Below are 22637 nucleotides of genomic sequence, written 5' to 3'. Positions count from 1 at the left end.
CCGACTCAATATAGCCCAGGTTCCTAGCCCCCAGTTTAATTCAGTCTTTTATGCAGATCCATGAGGACTGCAACCTTACTTCACCACTGGCAGATGGAACCATAGATCAGTGGCCAGAGCACCTGCTTTGCATGCAGAAGGTGCCAGGTTCAATCCCCAATGGCATCTCTGGGTAGGGCTGGGAGACGCCCCTTGTCCAAAACCCTAGAGAGCCACTGCCAGTATGGACCAACAGTCTGACTCAGTATAAGGTGGCTTCCAATGTTCCTATTTAAACCAACCTTTGGTTCAGAGTCATGAGGACTGGAATCTTACTGTGTTAGATCCCAGCGTCTCCAAGTAAAGCTGTATATAAGGCATCTTCATTGAGTTGTCCCGCTAGGATGGAGCGAGGCATGCATTGGCTGCATCCCCAAAGCATTTGCAGAGGCATTTTTTCTAACATACCCCAAGTCTGGGAGGGGAGTTTTTTAATAAACAGTCTGCTTCTGTGTTGGAATTGCTTTTTAATATGCTTTTAAACCTTTTTTTAAAAAAAACAATATGTTTTTTAATCCTTTTTTTTAAAGTCTTCAAAGCTTTTTAAAAAAAATGTTTTTAAAGTTGTTTTGTTTTAATGTATTTTAATGTCTGTTTTTATGATGTTTTAAAGTGTCTTTAGTGCTTTTGTTTGCCGCCCTGGGCTCCTGCAAGGAGGAAGGGCGGGATATAAATCAAATAAATAAATAAATAAAAATAATAAAAACTGGCTGCTTGAATGACAGAGAGAAAAACCAAGAGAGGAGAAAATCTTTAGCAGGAACGGCTTCTAGATTAGAGAGACACGTCGGCTGGGATGTTAAAAACAACGCAGGATGCAAAAATGGCCATAGGAAGGGAAGGGAGGAGGAGGAGAGATTGAGCTAGAAAAAAGGTTCTAAAAAACCTATTAGCCCCTGAGTTACTCCCTCACCCCACATCCCCCCAAAATTACCAAGCAAATTTCTGCTATGCCCAATGCTCCCCCCCTTCTCTCTCCAGCCTCACAGACCCAACTAGAATATCAGTGGGGCTGATCAACCCTGGGGTTCCGTGGGTGACATTTGTGCAGTGTCTGAGTTCAGGGCCTGAGCAACCACAATGATAACCACAGAGTTTCCACGAAAGGAGGCAGCTGAACTCTTACACCTTTCCACTGGGGTTGGGTTGAAATATTAACCCATTTTTTAAATCCTTTTTTTAGATGATGGGGACCACGCTCAAGGAATTCAAGCTTTGGCGAATTCTGACGCAAAAAGGCCGGGTTTAACACGCAGATGGGAACGCAACTGTCTTGCGTTTCTGAGAATGTTGCGATACAGTGGTTGGCTCCAACAACAACAACAACCACCACCCACAAAGCCCTCCACCAGCTGGCGTCATGAAAACGCATTTTAGGATAAAACATATTTAGAAATGTGCACCTTACAGTAAATGTAAGGTGCAGAAACAGTAAATTCGGACACCCGCTTTTTGTGATGAAATGGGTCATCAAAAGCATATCGGCCTCTGCAAGGAAAGGCGCAAGGCCCCACCTTGCTTGGCCTTCCTCACCTCAGCTCTGTACATGCGGATGAGGCCCTGATTGACTTTCGACCAGGAGGGGACCGCGCTGATGTTCCACAGCTGGTTGGAGTGTTCCGCAAAGGGGCCCGTCTTCATCTGCAAGACAAAAAGAGGAGGAAAAGACCAAATGGTCAGCGCAGTGCGATTTCTGAAGATGGGTTACTCTGCCTCTGTCCTAGACGCCGTCATTGTTATAATTCATTACAATCATCATCTATAATTGGCCAAATATACTACGCTCTGTGAAAATGGAAATGGACTGCCTTCAAGTCAATCCCGACTTACGGTGCCCCTACGAAGAGGGTTTTCATGGTAAGCGGTATTCAGAGGTGGTTTTACCATCGCCTTCCTCTGAGGCTGACAGGCAGTGACTGGCCCAAGGTCACCCAGGGAGCTTCATGGCTGTGTGGGGATTCGAACCCTGGTCTCCCAGGCCGTAGTCCGACACTCTAACCACTACGCCACACTGGCTCTCTGCTACAGTCTGTAGGCAGATGAAAAGCAAGACAGTCCCTGACCGCAGGCTTACAATCTAATCTATTATTATTATTTCAATTTGTATGCCGCTTTTCCACATGCCCAAAGTGGCTCACAGCACAAGAGCAAAAAAATGCATCTTGGGCCATCATCACAGTTAAGTTTAATGCCAATTCATTTCAAAACGGAGTATGACAATCCAAATAAGTAAGTTCATTTTGACAACATGGACATTCTGACATTTTAAATTCATTGTAAAATAAACTCATTATTAAAACACATCGATTTGTATCAGTTGGTTAAAATATATAAAACCAGAGACGGATGTATACGTCGTTACAGCCGTCCATAAACCTGACTGAGCCATGACAACTGTGGTTGGGAGCTTGAAGTTGTTCATATCTCCTAAGATGGAGGGAACATCTCTCTCTCTCTCTCTACATACACACACACCCTGTGCCCCACATAGCCACCAGTGAATGCAAATCAAGCCCAACCGTATAAACACACCCTTGTAAAGCCCCTGTGGACTTCTGTCTCTCCTAGTTTTTGTTTTATCTGAAGCGTTAACCAGAGCGCCACACAAAAGGAAAAAGGGCTAGGGAGAGACGAGGAAAAGAAGCAAACTCAGGCACCAGTTCTTCAAAGTCACATAGCAGTAGTAGCTCTTATGAACGAGCCAGCTGGGGTGGAAACGGTTCAGGGAGAGGAGGATCTGAATGGAGCTGGCCTTTCAGCAGAGCCCATGAAGCAGGATTAGGACTGGATACAACCCTACGTGTTTTAAGCACTGCATTAAGAACATAGGAGTGGCTTGCTGGATCAGGTCGATAGCCCATCTAATGCAGCAGCCTGTTCTCACGGTGGCCAATCCGATGCCTATGACTTTTTGTTGTTGTTTAAAATGGGGAAAAGTGGGGTATAAAATACTAGCATAATAAAATTGTGTTAAATGTAACAGTAGCAGCAGGAAATAAAAAATTAACTTTATAAACTCAGTTCCTGAGACTGGAGGAGTGGAGGGGAGAGAGAGAGATTCTGGGCACACCCTAAAAATACAAATGTGCTCTCAGGGGAAGGAGAGGGGGAAAATGCAACCAAACTTGCTGTGGGAAGTTTCCATGACATAAACCACAAGGTCGAAAAAAGGAACTCTGGTGAAAACAAGGATTTTTTGACGATGCCAGGGGTGTGTGTTTTTATTAAAAAAACACCCTTCCTCCTCCTCCTCCCAGAAGGCAAAACCACCAAAACATTCACAGATATCCCCAAAAGGCAGGGAGAAGGGAACCAGAGACTGCATCCCAAACCACTTCTCCTGCATAGAGAACATTTCTTGCTACAAGCAGGCTGCCCTTTTAGGCAGCCCGAGCGAAGGCGTTTCGCACAGTGCGTCTCTGTGCACGCATGCGCGCGTGGAGGGAAGGAAACAGCTCAGGCATATGTTTAGAATCCAGTGACCTCAGAGCTTGAAGCATTGTGGGTAAATATATATACACACACACACATAAGAAACCCACAAAAGGCCTGAAATCCTGCCCACTCCCAACAGCTGTAATGGAGTTCCACTTCCTGTCAGCTTTCTCGAGAGGCAGAAAAGAATGGAGACGCAAGCTTTCCACCCTTGCACACGCGTGGATGGGCTGTGGCTTGCAGCTCATGGTGGCCCGACTCAGAGTAGACCCGTTGAAGTTAACGCACACGACTACGTGGGTTCTTTCCTTTGAACAGGCCCACTGCAAGTGGGACTTAGCTGAACACAACCCTGCGCATGCCTGTGCTCCTGAAGCAAACAGAGGCTGTGAAAGGGCGTTCACACAGGACGTATACTGAGTCAGACCACTGGTCCACCTAGCTCAATACTGTCTACACTGGCTGGCAGTGGCTCTCCAGGGTTTCAGGCGGGGGGACATTCCCAGCCCTGGCTGGAGATGCCAGTGGAGATTGATCCTGGGATGCTTTTCGTGCAATGCAGGAGCTCTGCCACTGAGCTACAACCATTCCCTTTGCTCGTTTTTAAGAGTCTAGTCCTCATTGTTCTGAAAAAAGAGCAAATGTAAACAGGAACGTCTCCAGGTAGAGCTGGGAATGTTCCTTGCCTGAAACCCTGGAGAGCTGCTGCCGGTCTGTGCAGACACTACCAAGGTAGATGAGCCAACAGTCTGACTCAGTATAAGGCAACTTCAAACAGTCCTATGGGCTGCTACATTTTCTGTTTAACAAGCTGCCCTCCTAGAACTGGCTATCTGCAGACACATTTGGTTGAATCCAAGGATTTCCTTCTCTGTCACAGGATGACACACGACGTTTCCAAATGTGGCCGTCAGAACCTGCCAATGCAGAATGCCGGCCGCGCTCCCAGAGGGCCGTTTTGCCAACAAGCCTTCAGCAATCGTGTTTCAAAAAAGCCCACGCTTTATGATGCCAACGACAGCAGACGTGGCTGCCTGCTTTTCCATAACAATCGCCCCCCTTTTCCGTGCCACCGAAAGCAAGCCGGCCCTCCAGACCATCTGCAGTCAGGCCCCTGCGGCTTTAAATTCTGGACGGACGGCCCGTGGCGTTCGAATAGGGGATGGCCTCTCGAAAAAAAGGGGTTGGCTTACGGAGACCAGACTCTCTCGCAGCCCTGGAGATCTGGGACAGAAACAGCATCCTGCCCGGGCGGGCACGGCTTTGCCAAGCCAACATCTGCTCTTGCTGAAGCCCTTTGCTATTGTTTGGAACTAGGAAGATTTGGGGGTGGGTGGGAAGCACAAGCACACAAAAAACCCCGTAAGCTCATTCTAAGCCACAAAGGGAAGAGAGAAGAAAAGGAAGCTGGCTGCAGAAAGAAAAGCGAGTGCGAGAGAGGACTGCAGTCCCGCAGTGACCCCAGGGGAACAGAGTGAGTCAGGGCAGCCATATTGAGCAGGAAATTACTCACAGACGCTGCGTTCCTGCCTCTCCGTTCCCAAGAGAATCAGCCTTTTGTAAATGGTTCCTCTGTCAGTTTAAAAAAAATGAGGGAGGGAGGGAGGGAGGGAGGGAGGGGGGAGAAGGCCTCTCAGCACAGCACCTTCCTGTCTGTTGCTTCCCTTACAGCTGAAACCAGAGCCCACCCTTCCCAAAAAACCCTCCAAATTTAGAAACCAGTGAAATTGGGAGAAGTGTTTGTGTTGCCTGATGCCAGGGGGAAAAAAAGGGGGGGAGAGCACAAACTCAACCTGGTTCTCTCTGCACTCAGAACTTGCAAAAAAGGCATTTGTTTTCCTACTTTCAGATCCGGTTGGTCGCCTTCCCCAACCCTAGGAGACCAAGGGATATATTCGGCAAGGGGCACTCTCCTGAAGCTTTTTTGGGGTGGCAGGGGGTCCTGGCTTTTGAAGCCACCTGGAGGAGAGTGGGAAGTCTCTCTTTAAAGCAAACAAAAGCCTTCCCCAAGCTGTTGTTGGTCTACAACTCCAATCAGCCGCGCACTCCCCCGCCACTGCCAGGGATGATGAGAGTTGGAAGTCCGGCACCGTGTTAGAGAAGGCTGGTCTAAAAACAAAGGAAGAAAACAGCGAAGAGGGGGGGAAAGAGAGGGCCTGTGCAAAAGCTCCAGGGCTGGGTGTCTGCGGAAGAATGGGGGTCTCGCATGGAGGGAGGAGGACCCCCATTTCCTAGGAGGAGGGCTGAGTCAAACAGTAGGATGCATGTTCAAAAACAAAACCAGAAGGACTGTAACAAGAGTATCCCAACTGCTAAGATGCTTCTACGAGGGCAGCAGAACCACTTGTTCACATATAGAGATGTGAAGACCTGGGGGGGGGGGGAACCCTGGAAAAATTCAGAAAAAACAAAAACAAAATCTCCCCCCCCCCAAAAAAAAAACCTAGAAAAATTTGGCAGGCTTTGTGTGGGGAAAAATGGGGGTTTCCCCCTGCGTTTTTGTCTTTTCCCCAGGCGTTCACATTTCTATCCACAAAGTCAAAGGGTTGCACCCACCAAGTTCTACTCAGAGGAGGCCCACAGCAATGAATGGATTGAAGTTAGCCATGTCCATTATTTATTTCAGGTATACTCTTGAGTAGGAGGAGCACTGGATACAACCCCTAAGGCACCCCGATTGCAAAAAATCATCTGGACACGAGAAATATTCCGGTCTTAAGGTTCAAACGACGGGCAGCCAACATGGGCTTCAACGTAGCTGGACTCCAATCTCCCATCAGCCCCCCAGTCAAGGAGGGTCAGCGATCAGGGATGACGGGAGCTTGGACTCTAGCAATACCTAGAGGGTACCCCTCCCACACACCCTACGGCTGCCTCTGGTCCAAACACACGGCAAGATGCCTACAGTGCCCCTCCGAACAATCACTTTGATCTACAAGGAAAGGCTGCAGCATTTGGGGCTTTTCAGTCAAGAGAAAAGGCGAGTAAGAGGCGACATGATAGAAGTTTATAAAATAATGCATGGTATGGAGAAAGTGGACAGAGGAAGGTTCTTCTCCCTCTCACGTAACGCCAGAACTCGCAGACATCCCATGAAGCTGAATGTTGGAAGATTCAGGACAGACAAAAGAAAGGAGTTCTTCCCACAGCGCAGAGTTAAACTATGGAACTCACTCCCAAAGGAGGCAGTGATCGTCACCAACTTGGATGGCTTTAAAAGAGGATTACACAAATTCGTGGAGGAGAAGGGTATCAATGGCTTCTAGCTACGACGGCTATGCTCTACAGGCAGAGGCTTCCAAATACCAGTTCCTGGGATGTGCAAGTGGGGAGAACTGCTCTCACACTCAGGTCCTGCTTGCAGGCTTCCCATCTGCTTGGCCACTATGAGAACAGGATGGTGGATTAGGTGGGGCACTGGCCTGATTCCCCAGCCAGGCTGTTCTTAGGTTCTTATCTGAGAGCCAGAACTGAGGGATTTCAGCCAATCAACTGAGTGCCCTTATCGATCAATGGCATTTGGAAGCACAAATTAGACAGTCATTTTTTTTAAAAAAAAGACATGCTTCCTCTATGGATGGATTTTTGTTTTAATGGATATTGGTTTTTATACTGTATACCCCTTAGAGATTTTTTTAAAAATATTAAGCCGTTTAGAAACACTTTTAAATAAAAATAAGGATGCAACTGAAATCCTCTCTATGGTATTTTGTTAGTTGTAATGCATACACACGGCCACAAGAGGCCTTGAGAGTGCAATTGGTGCCAACACACACTGAAAAGAGCACTCTGGTGCCACCTTGTGGCCTAGTGGAAGAAAAAGAGAAAAAGCCCTACCTGGGGGCGGGGGCGGAAGAGTGTTGAAAATTGCTCTACCATTGAGCTACAACTCTTCCTTAAAGGGACAGGTTTGTTGGGGAGAGCACCCATGCTCAAAAAATTATAAACACATTTCAAAGCAGAAGGGTGGAGAGGAAAAGGGAAATATTCCATTTCAAAGAATGGGTGGGTCTCAGAGATCTAGCCAAAGAAAAGCCAGCACAGTCAGCAGAGATAGTGGGTTGGACTCAGGCCTGCAAGAACAATGCTCCTGGCCCAGCCATTCACTTGCTGGGTGGCCTCAGGCAGGTCACGCAACATTGCTTTCCCCCCTTCCCTAGCAAAGTAAAGTTAAGATTATATAGGAATGGCAACATCCGTAAGCAAGGCGCTTTGAACTGAGGACCGTAAAGCACTCTGCAAACCCACAGGGAAAGTTTTTTAATTTTCTCTCCGCTTGCAGGTCAGCCACGACCTCCCAGCAAATCTCTCTAGATCTGGGAGCATTTCTGAATCTCAGCTCTTAAAACAGCCTCTCCACAACAAGTAAGGCCTTCACCCCCATTGTAGGCTGCTCAGGGGTGGATTTTCCCATTAGAGGACTTGGAAAAACGAATACATAGACCAAACACGTCCTTAACTGTAAGGCAGGGACAGGCAAACTGTGGCACTCAAGGGATGATGTTTGGGAGTCTCCACCCCTCCCACCAGCCCCAGGCAGCGTGGGAACTAGGGCCACATCACTCAGTGGTGGAGAATCCGTCTTTCAAGCAGAGGGTCCCAGGTTCGATACCCAGCAGCTCCAGGTTAGAGGTGGAAGAGACCCCTGTCTGAAACCCTTTTGCTAATTTGAAACTGAAGTTGCCAGTCAAATGTGGACAATATGAGCATTAAAAAAAAAAAAGGTAAGTGGCAGAGAGAATGTGGAGACAGGAGAGTTAGAAAGGGGGAGAGACAACCCAACATGTGGATTGTTGTGCTTTCCTACAAAATTATGCATGCTTGGAAAATCCAACCCAACAACTCACAAGCAGAGAGAGGGAGAGGGAGAGGGAGAGGGAGAGGGAGAGAGAGAGAGAGGGAGAGAGAAGCCAGCCTTACCTCTGTAATGAACAGGATGCACTCAAGGAACATGTAGTCCTTATGGTTTTCGTTCACCACTTTCTCGTCGATGAAATGTCGAGGTTCCAGGTTTGGGTGATCTGGGAAAGGAACACACAGTTTTTATGGATGGTTCTCCATCAGGCACCGAGGACTTATTGACACCCTCAGCTTAGTGAAGCTAAAGGGGGGGTGTTAGCGGATCGTGCAGTGTACAAGCCCGTCACTTCTTCACTCAACAGGACCAGGGCCCTCTTTTAACAAGCAACAAAATGCTTGTTTCTAACTGCTGGTTAACAGGGAACGATGGTAAAATTTAAGGTCAGTGGAGAGGTGACCCTCACCCATGGTTTCAAACAGTGGGGGACGGACAGGGAGGAATGTCGTGCGGGAGAAGAGGCCCGTCTCTCAACCTCCTCGCCATGGTTAACTCCCCATTTACCCACTTCTAACCACAATGAAACAAATTTCAGTGAAGCTTAGATCTATCAACAGGCTTTTACCTCAAAGGTCCCTGGCAAAGCGGGGGGGCTTCTGTCCCCACCAGCCACTTTGAGGGCTGCAGACTCTTCCCCCCTTCCCCCGACAAATTAATGGAGAGATTAATGAATTAGCCATTCTCCCCATGCAAGTTAATGGAGAGATCATGCTTGCTGTCAACTTGCATAAGGCAAGCAGGGGAAGGCTGCTGAGCGTAGTGTGTGTGTGGGGCTGAGCGCAGGCTGCACATGCGAGAACATGTTCAGTACCCCACACACACTTTGGCCACAATCGCTGCTGGTACGTGCCCCCCGCTGGAGGGACAGTGAACCTTGAACGCGGCCCTCAAGCCAAAAAGGACTAGCCACCCTTGCACTGAACAGACACATAAACCTGCTTTGCAACTGCACTGGCATTCCCAGAGCCAGCCAATCCAAAAAAGCCTCAGACACAAACAAGAGCCGCATAGGAACAGGATGTGAGCTGCCTTAATGTGCCCGAATGAAGCATTTTGATTTTTTTTTTTAAATGGAACTAAATAGATGAAGCCCAGGTTGATGGGCGGGAAGGGGAGAAAGAGAAGCTCCTTACCTATCAGCTGTGAGCTGCCCCATATGAAGGGAAGGAACTGGAAGTCGTCCAGACCCCAGACTCCTTGGCTGCCGGCCGGTTCCATTCTGTAGGTTTTCTGGAGTTTCCGCATGACTTCCAAGTACCTGAAGCAAGAAACAGGATAAAGATCATTACCCCTGGAGGGACCAGGCCGCTGACTGCCACCGCCCATGCGCTCGCCTCTGTGGAAGCAGTCGGCACACCACCACTGCATCCGCGAGAGAGATGCACATCGATTGGCCAGAAGCAGCATCGTTTTCTGGGGAGGGGAGGACTAAGGTCAGGTGGCAGCAGACAAGAAAGAACAGCCAAGGCACAGATCGGCAGGCTAGATTAAGGACCTGGAAGACAGACTGCCCCAGGCTCTGGAGAACCCCTCCAAAGAGATGGTCTGGCCATCTCATGTGTTTATTGCAAATAAATTCTATTTTGAGAAGTGTCTAAGGCAAGATTGGAGGGAATGTCGCCAGACTTTTGATGAGCCTCTCTAAGGCAAGGATCGCCAATGTAGTGCAAGTGGGAGCCTGGGCACCCTTGAGGTCTTCTCTGGGTCCTCACAAAGCCTCTGAGCCCCACTCACTGCCCCTTTGGCCACAAGGTGGTGAAGCCAGTTACATTTTTCTCCCTTGGAAAGCAGATACAGCTGGAGGAGGAGGAAGTGGGAAAGAGAGACTTTCGTACTTCCTCTGTCAGCTCTATGACCTTTTTGAGGCTCAGATTCATTCTACTGGATCAGCCTTTTATCCAGATCCTTTGGAATAGCAAAATGTGCACCAGAATGCTCTTTCTTTCTATGTCTCCGGGGGGGGGGGTAGGGAGACAGACAGAACTGACCTGAGGGGGTGGCACCCCCTGAACTCGCTCAAAAATCCAAAAAAGGTTAGCAACCCTTACACTATGGACTCAGACATGAAAGGCCATCCGTATCCCAGTGAAAGCATTCCATGAGATTCAGACGCAACACAAAGCAATGCTTTGGCATTGCGTGAATGAGCAGCAGGGGGAAAGATGCCCGATGCAGATTATGCCCGATGCAGATTTATTCCCAGGTTAAGTGCATACAGAACCGCAGCCTAACATCAACAAAAACTCATATAATTAACCTATTAAGGTTTATTTAAAACTGGATCACAGCCCTATTCATAATTTCCATTTATAGGATAGATTTTGAGTGTCCACAGCACTCTGCACGCATTGGCTCGGTAAGCCTTACAACAACCCTGAAAGGTCGGCCACCACGCGTCTAATATGGCAGAAAAACAGTGGCTGAGACTGGAGGAGAGAGGATGATCTAAGGTCTCATGCGAGTTTGTGAAAGAAGCAAGACTTAAAAACGGGGGACTTCGGCTGCTCCCATTGCAAGACACCACTCTGAATCTTCCATTCCCCACCATCACCAACACACGCAGCTTCACCTGTTGAACACTTTGAAGACAATGGCCAGCTGGTCGTCCACTCGGAGAACGCCAATTTTGCACAGGCAGCATAGGAAGGCGGCAAATGCCGCTTCATGACCTGAGACAAAGGGATGGGAAAGAGAGAGAGGGAATTTTCAGGGCACAGAACAACAATCAGTATTTTCATAGCACTTTGGAGCATCCGCGTAATATGACCAGCATTTATTATTATTAATGATTATTAATGAAACCACTGAGGTGCTTATGCAGAGATGCCTATCTGTGTAGGGCTATAATGAGCTTTGTACCCATTTAATAAAAAATAAGAGAGGCCAGTCTCTGCCCCCAAGGAGCTTACAATCTTGATTTGGATAGCTGAGAAACACAGGAAGTGAGTGAGTGAGCAAGCAAGCAAAATCATTTGAGGCAGGGACGGAGAACCTTTTTGGCCTGTTGAGCCAGGCCTTTCCCCCACCTCAGCGGAACAACTTTGACAGATTAGTTGTCCCACCTCCCTGTCAACCATCTGGTGTTGCAATGATGTCAGGTGATTGACAGGTTGCTTGTCCCACTCAACTGGGAAAGCTGGCCCTGGAGGGGGCTTGGGGGGATGAAGATACTTCCCAAGCAGGACTGAATTCTCCAGGCATCTGCTTATCTCTGACATAACTGTCCAAAAACTCAGTTAGACAGTTTGTGAAAAACTGAAAGAAAAAGGTTATTCTAAAATCTGGTAAAATACGAGGAGAGTGCCACAGACCTCCCTTCTTCACAGGGAAAGGTCTCAGCGAGTAAGATCAATACTTAAACAAGCCATAGAAATAAGACTGAAGGGTGGTGTTAAAATACATATAATAAATAAGAGTTCAGGATATAGAGACACAGAGAGAAAAGAGGAGAGGCTGCAACCAACCAGGGCAACAGCACCCCCTGGTGTCCAACAGCAGCTTTACAGCCAACTGTACAACACACCTGTCTGTTTTTATACACAATAAAATATGTGTGTGTGTATATATATTAAGGGGAATGTAAGTTGAGCTGTTAATGTGCATAACAAAAAGCCATTGTACACATTCCCCAGGCCTCATGAAGAATGTGCACATAACCTGCCCATGAAGAGGGAATTGCGCACATTTTCCCGTCAACACACATTCTTTCCAACAAGCCTTGGGGAAGGTGCATATATCGCCTGAATTCTGTACATTCTCTGTCCGTTATGCATAATCTCCAACAGGCTTTGGGGAATGTGCTTATCTCAACTGCATTTTGTACTTTCTCTGGGCAATATGGACACTGTCCTGTCAGTATGCATGCTATCCACAATTGGTCTAAGTTGGTTACCTGAAAATTTTTTGGGGGGGGGAGAAAGGGGAGGGTTAACAGGTTTCTGCTATTATTTTTCTTGGCAAAAATGTTTATGTTGGAATCCAAAGCAAGCAATGCATGCCTGTATTTTGGAAAATCATTTTTTTTAATATAAAAGTATGCATTGCTCCAAGAAACATGCGTTTTCCCCCACAACTCTCTGCTTTGGAAATATGCAATCTGCCCCCCCCAAAAAAAACTTCTTCTGGCCCACTGCTTAATCTTACATGGCCCACAATATCCCCCCCCGATCAGCCAGCCAGCGGGAAGAGGGGAGGGCGCCTCCAGGAAAAGATCAACATTTTTCTGCAGTCCAGCCCCTTTTCCAACATTCACACTTGTTCCACAGGCAGCTGTGCTGCGCAAGGGCGGCTTGCAGGGAGAGGAAAGATTTAAAACTTCCTTTCCCCCTCCCACGATCCTGATGGAAATTGCCCCCTCTGCTACTAAGCATGGGAGGGGGGGAGCTTAACAGCAGCATGGGGTCAATCATCACTGGAATCGCAAGGGTGAATTAACCAGCCGAGGAGGAATTAGCCAGCAGGGAGAAGAGGAATGTCCTCCGCCCACTTCCCGCTCCTTGTCCCCCTACCCCCGGCCGTCAAGTGTTCTTTTCCAGCCATCTAATTTAGAGATGGCGAAGAGGAAGCTGTTAGGGTTATTGCTGTAGTCCAGGCCCATCTCCCCATCTAATGCAACATGGCTCAGAGGTGGATCCAGCAAGATCCCGAGGCTGATCTCGATCTACCTTCCGCCTGCCATGCAACTAAGCAGAGAAGCTTCCAGAACAGCCAGAGGGTACAATCGGTCACATGGGGAAGCTTCACCCATGCCCCCCCATTTGAAGAAGTGGAGTGGGGTGGGTGAAGCTTGCAGGCCAGAGTGCTCATCCTTTGCCAGATACCTGTCCCGTAGTCGATACGCGTGGAGTTACCGACGGATTCTTTCAGGTACACGGCCACCTCAGAGACAGCTTCCGACAGCTCTATGGGAACCACAGTGGCTACCAGGTTCTCGGCCCCCTAAAAAGAAAACAAGGAAACCACCATAGCTGGAGCAAGCAACAGCTGCCACCTTCTCAGATCCCCCGTTTCGCCAGCCGCACCACCTCAAGAACAAATCGTCTGGGGCACACCAGGTGGTTTTGGCCAAGCCACACCCATTTGCCTTAACCCACTGGCGGCTGGTGGCTCCATGTCAGTGGGGCGGTGGAATCTGCTCCGGGTTCTAGCCCGAATTTGAAACGTTTGGGCTAAAACCCAGAGCAGATTCTACTGCCACCCCGACATGGAGCCAACACTGCTGTACACCCAGCATCACATTCAAAGAAAGGCCAAATAAAAGCTTTCCTCAAGCCCTAATAAAAAGGCAGAGGAGCACGCAGAGAATCGGGCAACTCCATTCGACACCCCCCCAAACCCAGCCCTTATTGTGTCTTACCTGGTCTAGTTTGGCGTACCATGTCCGGAAGGCCTTGTTCCCGAAACGAGACGGTTGGTCCACCGGCGGCGTCTCGTCGATCCACTTGTCGAGGGTATCAAGGAGGGCTATCAGCTTTTCAACTGGCTGAGAAGTGGGGGGGGGAAGAGTCTAGTAAGGCAGAAGGCACTGTGCATCCTGCCCCCTCAAAGCGCCAAGGCACACCCAAGCCGCTCGTCTGCAGAAGCTGGAGTCCAATTCCTCTCCAACTGTGTTGAGATGTTTCAGCTCTTATGTGTGTTTCCCACCTTGGGTTCCTCTGGGAGGAAGGGCGGGGTATAAATTTTAATAATAGTAATTATTAGTATTAACCGCTGTCCACCCCTGCACAGGTGCATTCAACAGCAACTCTAAGGCCAGCTGCAGGTAGACTTCAGCCTTCCAGTTTAGGGTGGGGTTTTTGTTTTTTTTTACTAAGATCCCAAGGTCGGCCAACCAAAATGATGCTTTAGGCTAGATGCTGACGTACCTCACAGGGTTGTTGTGAGGAAAGGAGGTACTATGGTACCCAGAGCTCTGTTGAGGACCAACAGGATAAAATATAGTGAATACAGAAATGTAGGAATCTGCCTTATCCCGTCAGACCATTGGTCCACCTAGCCACACTGACTGGCAGAGCGCTCCAGAGGAGAATCCTTTCCAGCCTAACTTGTAGATGCCAGGGATTGAACCTCGGACCTTTTGCATGGAAAACTGATACTCCACCACCGAGCGATGGCCCAATTTCTTTTTTTCAAAAAAGCTATACAGCAGTCAGCCCCTTTTTACAGTGAATGAAGCTGGCATGTGCAAGCAGAAATAGGGCAAGAACAGAGTCACTCAGAAACAAGAGAAAGGCATCGACGGGCTTGCAGGAACCCTGAGACTTGCAAAAGTATGAAACATCTTTATTTTAAAAGAAGAAGACAAACTTCGCCTCATATCCCCACCCCAAAAAGAACAGCACGATGAGGGCCGAGCACACTCAATTGCCACAGAACGTTTCAATTGAAAGAGAAAAAATGGAAAACTAGAGGAGGTGGAGACGGAATGGAATTCTAGGAAGGGGGTGGTGGAACAGAGTCCCTGGAGAGGGTCTGGCTGGCTGGCACTCCGGACAGAAGCACTCCTGTAAGGAGGAAAGGATGCATGGCAGGCCCAATTTGTACAGTACATTACTTTTTAATGGTTCATTCAGGGTGCAATCTACTAATCCCCAAAACGCTGTGCGTGTTGACGTTTCTGCTCCCAAGCCACAGTGGCCGCACAAGGCTGCTGTTGCCCCAGGAGGGACTCTGAGAAGGCATTCCTCCTTCAAGAGGATGCAAAGGACAGAAACGGCAGCAGCTCCCCAACTTTGCCCGAGGCCTCGCTCTCGTCGAGAGGAACCCTCTGGCCTCCTGAGCCGAAGTCCGATCACTCACTCTGCCGGTGGAAGGAAAGTGGGAAAGTGCTGAGCCCAGCAACTTTTCCCGCCCTGGACGCATTACCGGAGGAGGAGGAGAGAAGGACGCAGGAGGCAGCGCTGTGCTGTCTCCGAGCCAAGAGCCGTTGTCTGCTATGCACACACACGCAATGCACCTCTAGGGCAGCTGCAGATCTCTCAAAGAGGCTCTTTGGCTGTACTGAAGCCATGGGGGGAGAGAGGCTTGTGTGGATGTGGGGTGGGTGGGAAGTATGAACCGTGGCTCAGTGGAGAGAGCACCTGCCTCTGCATGCAGAAGACCCCCAGTTCAATCCCCAGCAACTCCAGGTAGGGCTAGGGGAGTGTCCCTGCCGGAAACCCTGGAGGATTACTGCTACCAGTCAGTGTGAGCAACACTGAAGTAGACGGACCGACAGTCTACAAGGGAGCTCACTATGTTCCTATTTAATTAATCCATTCGCTCATAACGACGAGGACTAGAACCTTACTTTATTTTTAGGAGCACCTGCTTTGCATGCAGAAGGTCATCGGCTGCCACTACGGGGCATGGCAGAAGGGCCCAACCCAGGCCTGGCCTCAAAGCATCTCCTCAGTCGCGTTGCCACCCAGTTCCAATCAGCAGCCGCTCTTGCGTTCAACGATGAAAGAATGCCGTGTGTGTGTGTGACGATTTCACCACTGCAGGTCGATACGAGAGAGACCCCTTGGTTTTGAGCCTCAAGGCCAGCTGGGAAAACGCCTGGCAAAGAGACTGGATTTTCTTCCACTCCGCTCTCTCCCCCCGCCTTGCAAAGCCTTTGGGACAGGGAGGAAGGAGCAGGAAAGCTGGAAAGGGCGGTCAGACACACCCTCATTTTGCTCCTCTGCTTGAAAGAAATTGTTTTTTTTTTAAAAGAGGATCACAGCTGCAGCCAGACAGGCAAAGCGGATCCCAGCGGCTGCCTCAAGCACATAGATAAATAATTAAGAGGCACAAGTCACATGGGGTGCCAGCCTCATGGGGCGGGGTGGGGAACAGATACACTTGTTTATCTTTTTAAAAAAAGGCTGCTTGCCAATGGCTAGCGGAATCAAAGGGGCCAACAGATCTCCTTTGCGGACCGGGGTAAGGGGGATCAGTGCTGTCAGGATCACCTCATTTAATTTTGCCTTGGTTCGAGAACTGACTGCGATTGGCCCTTGATAAAGTATAAAGCAGACTTCAGGCTTCCAACCATCAGTTGCTGGACTACATCCCATCGTCACTGACCATCTTGGCTCAGGGGCTGATGGGAGTTGGAGTCCAACAACATCTGGAAGACCGTAGGTTTTCGACCCTTAATCTAAGAAGAGGCATGCCCCTCTCCCATGAGAGCACAAAAATGTGGCTTCTTATTAAAACAAATTCATATTATTGTTATTGATAATAGTAATAATAATATCATGGAATACCCTCCCCCGTGAAGTCTGCCTGGTACCTTCATTGACATCTTTTTCAGTGCCAAGTAAGGATTTGCCTTTCCCCCCAGACATTCGAAAGACTGAGATTATGTTGTTCATATTAGTGCACTGCCAAAGCTTTCTGTGGCTGCATGTGGGTGGCTGCTGTTTTTGTATTTTGTTTTATGGCAAGACATATTTACTGTTTTTAATGACGTCATAAGTTGCTTGAGACTTTCATGCAGCAAGCAACTGGAAATCTAATAAGCCATCGTCATTTGCATTTAGAGGCCGGGAGCATTAAGTGTGCTCCAATTCTGCATCGTTATGCAACTCAATCAGAGGACCATATGAAGTTGCTTGACACCAAATCAGACTATTGGTCCATCTACCTCAGTATCGTCAACACTGACTGGCAGCAGCTCTCAGCAGCAGGATCTCAGACAAGGGTCTCTCTCCACCCTACGTGGAGATGCTGTCAGGGATTGAACCTGGGACCTTCTGCATGCAACGCAGGTGCTCGACCACTGAGCTACGTGGCCCTTCCTGAATCGTATCTTTGCCTATGTGGTTTCCCCAGTCAGAAACGTGCACTTCACTCAAGCTCAGGGTATCTAAATGCGTGCAGCGCCCTTTCGAGACCAGGGGCAGAATCCAGCTCAAAAGCCAACTCAGGACAGCAAAGAGAGGAGCCCACCTCAGAGACTTTGTATTCACACGTCAGCTTCTTCCCTCTGATGCCTTCGTTCAGCTTGAGAATGAAGCCCATGTAATCGGTGTAAGCCTGTTTTTTTAAAAAAAGATCAGAGAGAGAAAGGAGGGAGGGGGCATTAGCAAGACTAACAGCTCCATGTTACTTCTGCCACCCTGTGGAGAGAGATCCAGGAGGAATGAATATGTCAAGGAGAGGACACTTTTCTTAAGATTTATATCCAGCTTGTGCGCTAGCGCACTCGAGGCCCTGCGCAATTCAGGTGCAATGATTTGGTACAAAACCATTGCAGACTTTTACGAACCATCACCGGGAATCAGCCACAACGGCTATGCACTCTCTCCACTGTCGGAGGCAGCGTGTTTCTGAGTATCAGTTGCTGGGAATAACAAGCAGAGAGAGCGCTGCTGTTGTGCTCAGGTCAGGCTTGCATCTGGTTGGCCACTGCAAGGACAGGATGCTGGACTAGATGGGCCTCCTTTGGCCTGATCCAGCAGCCAGGCTGTTCTGAAGCTTTTACGGAAGAGGACTCTTGAGGGCCGTGAGAGAGAGACGGATCGAGCCACTCCCTGAGCTGCCGTCAGCCAGAAGTCTTTCACTGGCAGTGTCCTGACAGCAAAATGGAGGACGAGATTTTGGCATCTCCACCAGTTCTGGGCTGACAGTCGGTGGTCTTTTGTAGCAGGAGAGGATGGAAAAATGGAACGCTGTCTCTCTTTGTTTCCCTCCCTCAAACTAAGCAGGAACCCTTCTCCCTGATAGGCTAGCTCTCTACGTGCAGAGAACATATGGAGGCACACTTAACACAGGGGTGGAAAAAACTGTGGCCCTCCAGATGTCAGCTTAGCCAGGATGGCCAACATTCCAGGATGATGGGAGCTGTAGTCCAGCAACATCTGGAGGGCCAAAGATTCTCCACCCCAGATTTCAGAAGGCAGCCTGAGATGGTACAGCCCTGCCACTGAAGCGACACCTCAGTGGGAACTACCGTTTGCTGATTGACTGATGCCAATGGCACCAGCCCAGAAGGATACCAAACAATGCACATTCCATACCTGAGAGCATTTCCACTTCCCCATGTCGGGAACCATGTTGATTTCCTTCTTGGGGATCATGAAATTCTGGTAGGGAGGAGGTGGTGGTGCTGCTTCCTCAGGGGATTCTGGAAAACCGGAAAAAGAAGCCAAACAACTTTGGACTATGAAGACACCTCAACATTCTTGTAAACTGCTTAAAGGATATACTTACAATCAAAGGGGTATATACAGTTGGTATTTATACAGAATAAATAAAAATATTCTCAACTTTGTGCGGCCCTTTCTTGGAAAAATATTTTTAGGGTATTTTTAAAGTCCGCTTTTCAATCCTACTGATTCAATAGCGCAATTAAAATCCAGTCTAAAGAAAAACAAGAACAATAGAAAGGGGAAATGCATAAAGTCAAGAGCTGGCTGGAAACCACAAGTACAATACTAATTAGATCTAAAGAGATTTTAATCAGTTAATCAAATGAGGGCTGCTTAATCCATCAATTCAATTTCCATAAATGGAAAAATAATAGGTTGAATCCTGATTAAGTTACCTGAGCCCAGGTCTCAATGAAATCAACGGTACTTAAGCCAAGGCACAATTGATTTCAATGGGGCCCTCAGTCCACTAACAGTGCAATCCTGGGCAGGTCTACTCAGAAGTAAGTACCACTGAGTTCAGTCAGGCTTGCTCCCAGGTAAAGGATGATCGGAGTGCATCCCTAGGGTTGTGTCCCATGCCAATCCTACTCAGAGTAGACCCACTGAAATTAACAGGCCTAAATTAATCATGTCCATTCATTTCAATGGGTCTGCTCTAGGCAGGGCTACCACTGGATACAGCTGCTGGAGTCAACCCAACAGTTATTTAAAAATATGGCTAAACCCGCAAGAGGTCTCACTCCACTTACAGCATACAAGTGTAAGCACGAAGGTTTGGAGCTCCACCTGTGGTCGCTTCCAGGCGACCTGTTTATTGAGCTTTCATCCCGACACACTTGCAAAAGAGTTTGCAAGGAGGTTTACAGAATGTCCACCAGTTTACGGAGCTCTCACTCTGAACGGTTTGCGGGGAGCTCATGTGAGGTTGCGTCAGGCAACTGTCATACTTTCCAGGATAGCAAAATGGAGCCTGCATGATCAAGAGGCAGTCTACCTCCAAAAACCAGTTGGCAGAGGACAAATAAAGGGGAAGGACTATTGCCTTCAAATGGAACCGGCATGCTGGATTAGGGGGCCCTTTTGCCTAATCGGCCATGGCTCGTGTCCTTATGTCAGGCGTGGGGAACCTTTGGCCCTCCAGACATTGCCGAGCTGCAACACCCAGCATCCCTGGCCGTTGGCCGTGCTTGCTGCTGGGGATGATGGGAGGTGTCGTTCAGCTACATCTGGAGGGCCCAAGATTCCCCACACACTCCTAGAAACCAGTGCAAACAAAGAGCAACAGCACAGGCAAGTCGAATCGGCTGTGAGCGCTCTCGGGAGAGGGGTTTCAACGCAAATGGGCGCCCTTGCTTCTTTAGAAAGCCACAACCGACTGCCACTTTACGAGCGGCACAACACAGAAAGCCAGCGCACCAGGCTTTCAAAGGAGGCTCAGAGCTGGCAAGCACTCCAATATCCCTAGAAGCCCTTGGATGAAGCCACGGGAGAGCAGGGGGAGATACGCCAAGTCAGCAGGAACAGCCTCCTCCACTCCCCCCAAATTAGATAAATTCAGTTCATTTTTCCTAATTAGCCAGGACATAGGTAACCTCCTCCCCACGACCACACATACCGAGCCTCTTGTCAAAAGTGCCCAGATTCCCACCCCACAAGACAGAGGGATGCTCCCTTTGCTAAAAGTTGCCGGCTCTCAAGGATGTGCACTGCATTCAGTGGAACTGAGGACGCTGTTCCAAGGTGAATGCAGGCACACTGCTGTAGTAAGGAAGCCAAGAACTGCAGAAAAGGAAACAAGGCATCAGAAAAGTGGGGGGGGCAGAAAGTGGGGAGGCGAGTTGCACGTGAAATGTAGAAGGTTCCAGTCCCCAACCACAGAGCCCACAACCGATGCAGTCAGATTTCTCCCAATAATATGTTTGCAGCGTCAAAACATTCTATGACTAGGAAGCTGCATTATGCTGAACTGGACTCCTTGGTCCCATCTAGCTCAGTATGGATGCTGGGGACTGAACGTGGGACCTTGTGCATGCAGACACTCTTGCCACAGAGCTATGGCTCTTTCCCTAAGGATAAAGTAAGCTTCTAGTCCTCATCGTTCTGAAGAAAGTGGTTGAATTAAAGAGGAGGCTGCCTTATACCAACACAGACCAATGGCTCAGTACTGTCTACACGGTCTGGCAGCAGCTCTCCAGGGATTCAGGCAGGGGACTTAGTACCAGATTTTGACTGAATTTGACAGTCTGCTGTCTTTTTGGGCTGGCACTGATTTCTTGCGGCGGGCCACAGCTGTAATAGGCACACCGTCCCCACCCCCAAATTTACATAATTATCTTTGTAATCACAATTGTTATTATCCATTAACTTCCATGGATTTACATAAGTAGCTATGTTAAAAATTATGTAATTTTTTTGCCACAAAAAAAAGAAAAGAAAGCAGATCGAATTGGCGAGTGCGAAAGGAAGCTGAAACAAAAAATGCTGATCAGGATTGAACAACGGACTATTGGAGTACAAGTAGATCGAAACTACGCAGCGAACCCCATCCCTGCTCCGTACACGCCACCCTGCCCCAGTTCAAAGCACCTCAGCCGTTATCTTTACGACAACCCTATAAGGTAGACCAGGATTATTACTGACACTTTGCAGGTGCAAGGCGCATTTTCTTGCAAAAGTAAATTAGGAAGCCGTCATAACGACTAAGCACTAAAGTGACGGAAAGAGGGGATTTTCTATGAATTTACACCAGCCTTTCCCCAACCTGGCGCCTTCCAGATACTTTGAAGTACAACTCCCATCAACCCCAGCATCATATAGGTGCCCTAAGTTTTAAGTTTTAGTCTAAAACATCTGGACGATATCAGGTTCAGAAAGGCCAAGCCACATTTCATCTTCCCTCCCTGCACCACCGACAAACAGCAAACTTCATCATCACCTTGGCCTGAGAAACATCTCTTTGTCGAGACACAATTCTCTAAAAAAACACCCATAGACGCTGAGCCACATCCTCAGCCTTGCATCATTTTTGGGGGGGGGGTGAGGAAGAGGAGAGGCTACTTTTGCAAAGCAAAAGTTCCTTCAGCGCTTAATAGTCTGGCACATACTTCGCCAGGCACCCTGACAACTGGTGCTGAAGCGTGGGAGAGAAATCCTTCAGTTTACTTTTTTTAAGATAGTTATTTAATTTAAAATTAGTAAGCCTTCACTTCCCACGTTAGCCCCCTGAGGACTGCAGCCTTGCGATGGCTTGGGTCTGTGAAGCAGCCATCGCCCAATCAAGCATCACAGAGGTTGGGGTGGTGGTGAAGGGAAATCATCCTGTTTCTCAGAACGTCCTTGAATTCCCACCACCCCCAAACAAAGGAGGAAACCGATCCCCGTGAAAGACGTTCAGGTCGTGCTTGTGGGCTTCCCAAGGGCAACTGATTGGCCACTGTGAGAACAGAATGCTGGACTAGACAGGCCATTAGCCTGATCGAGCATCCAGGCTCTTCTTATGACAATGAGTTGGGAGGTAATGTAGGAACGCACCACCTGTCCCACGGGATTTTAGACTATTTTAATTGGGCATTTTGAATTGCTAACCGGCCTTTGAGGAGGTGAGGGAGGGGGAATAAACCAAAACACCGCTTGCCCCAAGGACAGAGCAGAAAGAAAGCTCCACGTTGATTCTCCAGCAAAAGAGATCGCTCGAGTAAATGAGCCAAGTGACAGGCTAGACACGCTACAGGCAAACACACAGCTTTGCATAGGAACATATGGGCCATATACTCCATATACTCAGACAATATAAACATTGCATATAAAGCTGAGTACAAGAAATACAAGAAAAAAACATAATATACATAATAGACTAAATAGAATATTCCCTACATTTCAAGGGAAAACAAACATGTTAAAAGAGCTATTGCTAGTCGGGCGGTATATAAATTTAATAAATAAAAAAATAAAAAAAATAAAACAAGCTTATTTTAAAACATAATAAATAAAACAAATCAGATTTCTTAATCACAGTATAATAATAATAATTAAAAAACAATTAAAACAGCCAGCCCCCATTATATCAGAATTTTGTCTTAAACCCTGGACAGCTGCTGCCAGTCAGTGTAAGCAATAATGAGAGAGATGGAGCCGCGCTTCTGTTTAATTTGGCCTTCTTATTCAGAATCGTGAGACTAGAATCT

General features: G+C 48.2%; 1 protein-coding gene across 1 annotated transcript in view; it reads right to left on the bottom strand.

Annotated features, from left to right (window-relative positions):
* The window catches only part of PTPA (protein phosphatase 2 phosphatase activator), a 30149-nt gene that overhangs the window by 5892 nt on the left and 1620 nt on the right, over positions 1-22637 (bottom strand). The window contains exons 2-9 of the mRNA XM_061604391.1: positions 18319-18425; positions 17249-17335; positions 13689-13814; positions 13153-13270; positions 10902-11001; positions 9466-9590; positions 8395-8495; positions 1573-1680 (exon numbers count right to left, since the gene is read on the bottom strand). Of these exons, the coding sequence (XP_061460375.1) occupies positions 1573-1680; positions 8395-8495; positions 9466-9590; positions 10902-11001; positions 13153-13270; positions 13689-13814; positions 17249-17335; positions 18319-18425 (872 nt within the window). The remainder of the gene's footprint in view (positions 1-1572; positions 1681-8394; positions 8496-9465; positions 9591-10901; positions 11002-13152; positions 13271-13688; positions 13815-17248; positions 17336-18318; positions 18426-22637) is intronic.

The sequence above is a fragment of the Rhineura floridana genome, chromosome 20 (genome assembly GCF_030035675.1).
Source record: "Rhineura floridana isolate rRhiFlo1 chromosome 20, rRhiFlo1.hap2, whole genome shotgun sequence".
NCBI lineage: Eukaryota > Metazoa > Chordata > Lepidosauria > Squamata > Rhineuridae > Rhineura > Rhineura floridana.
Note: the sequence above shows the minus strand (reverse complement) of the source record. Positions and strands in the feature narration are given on the sequence as shown.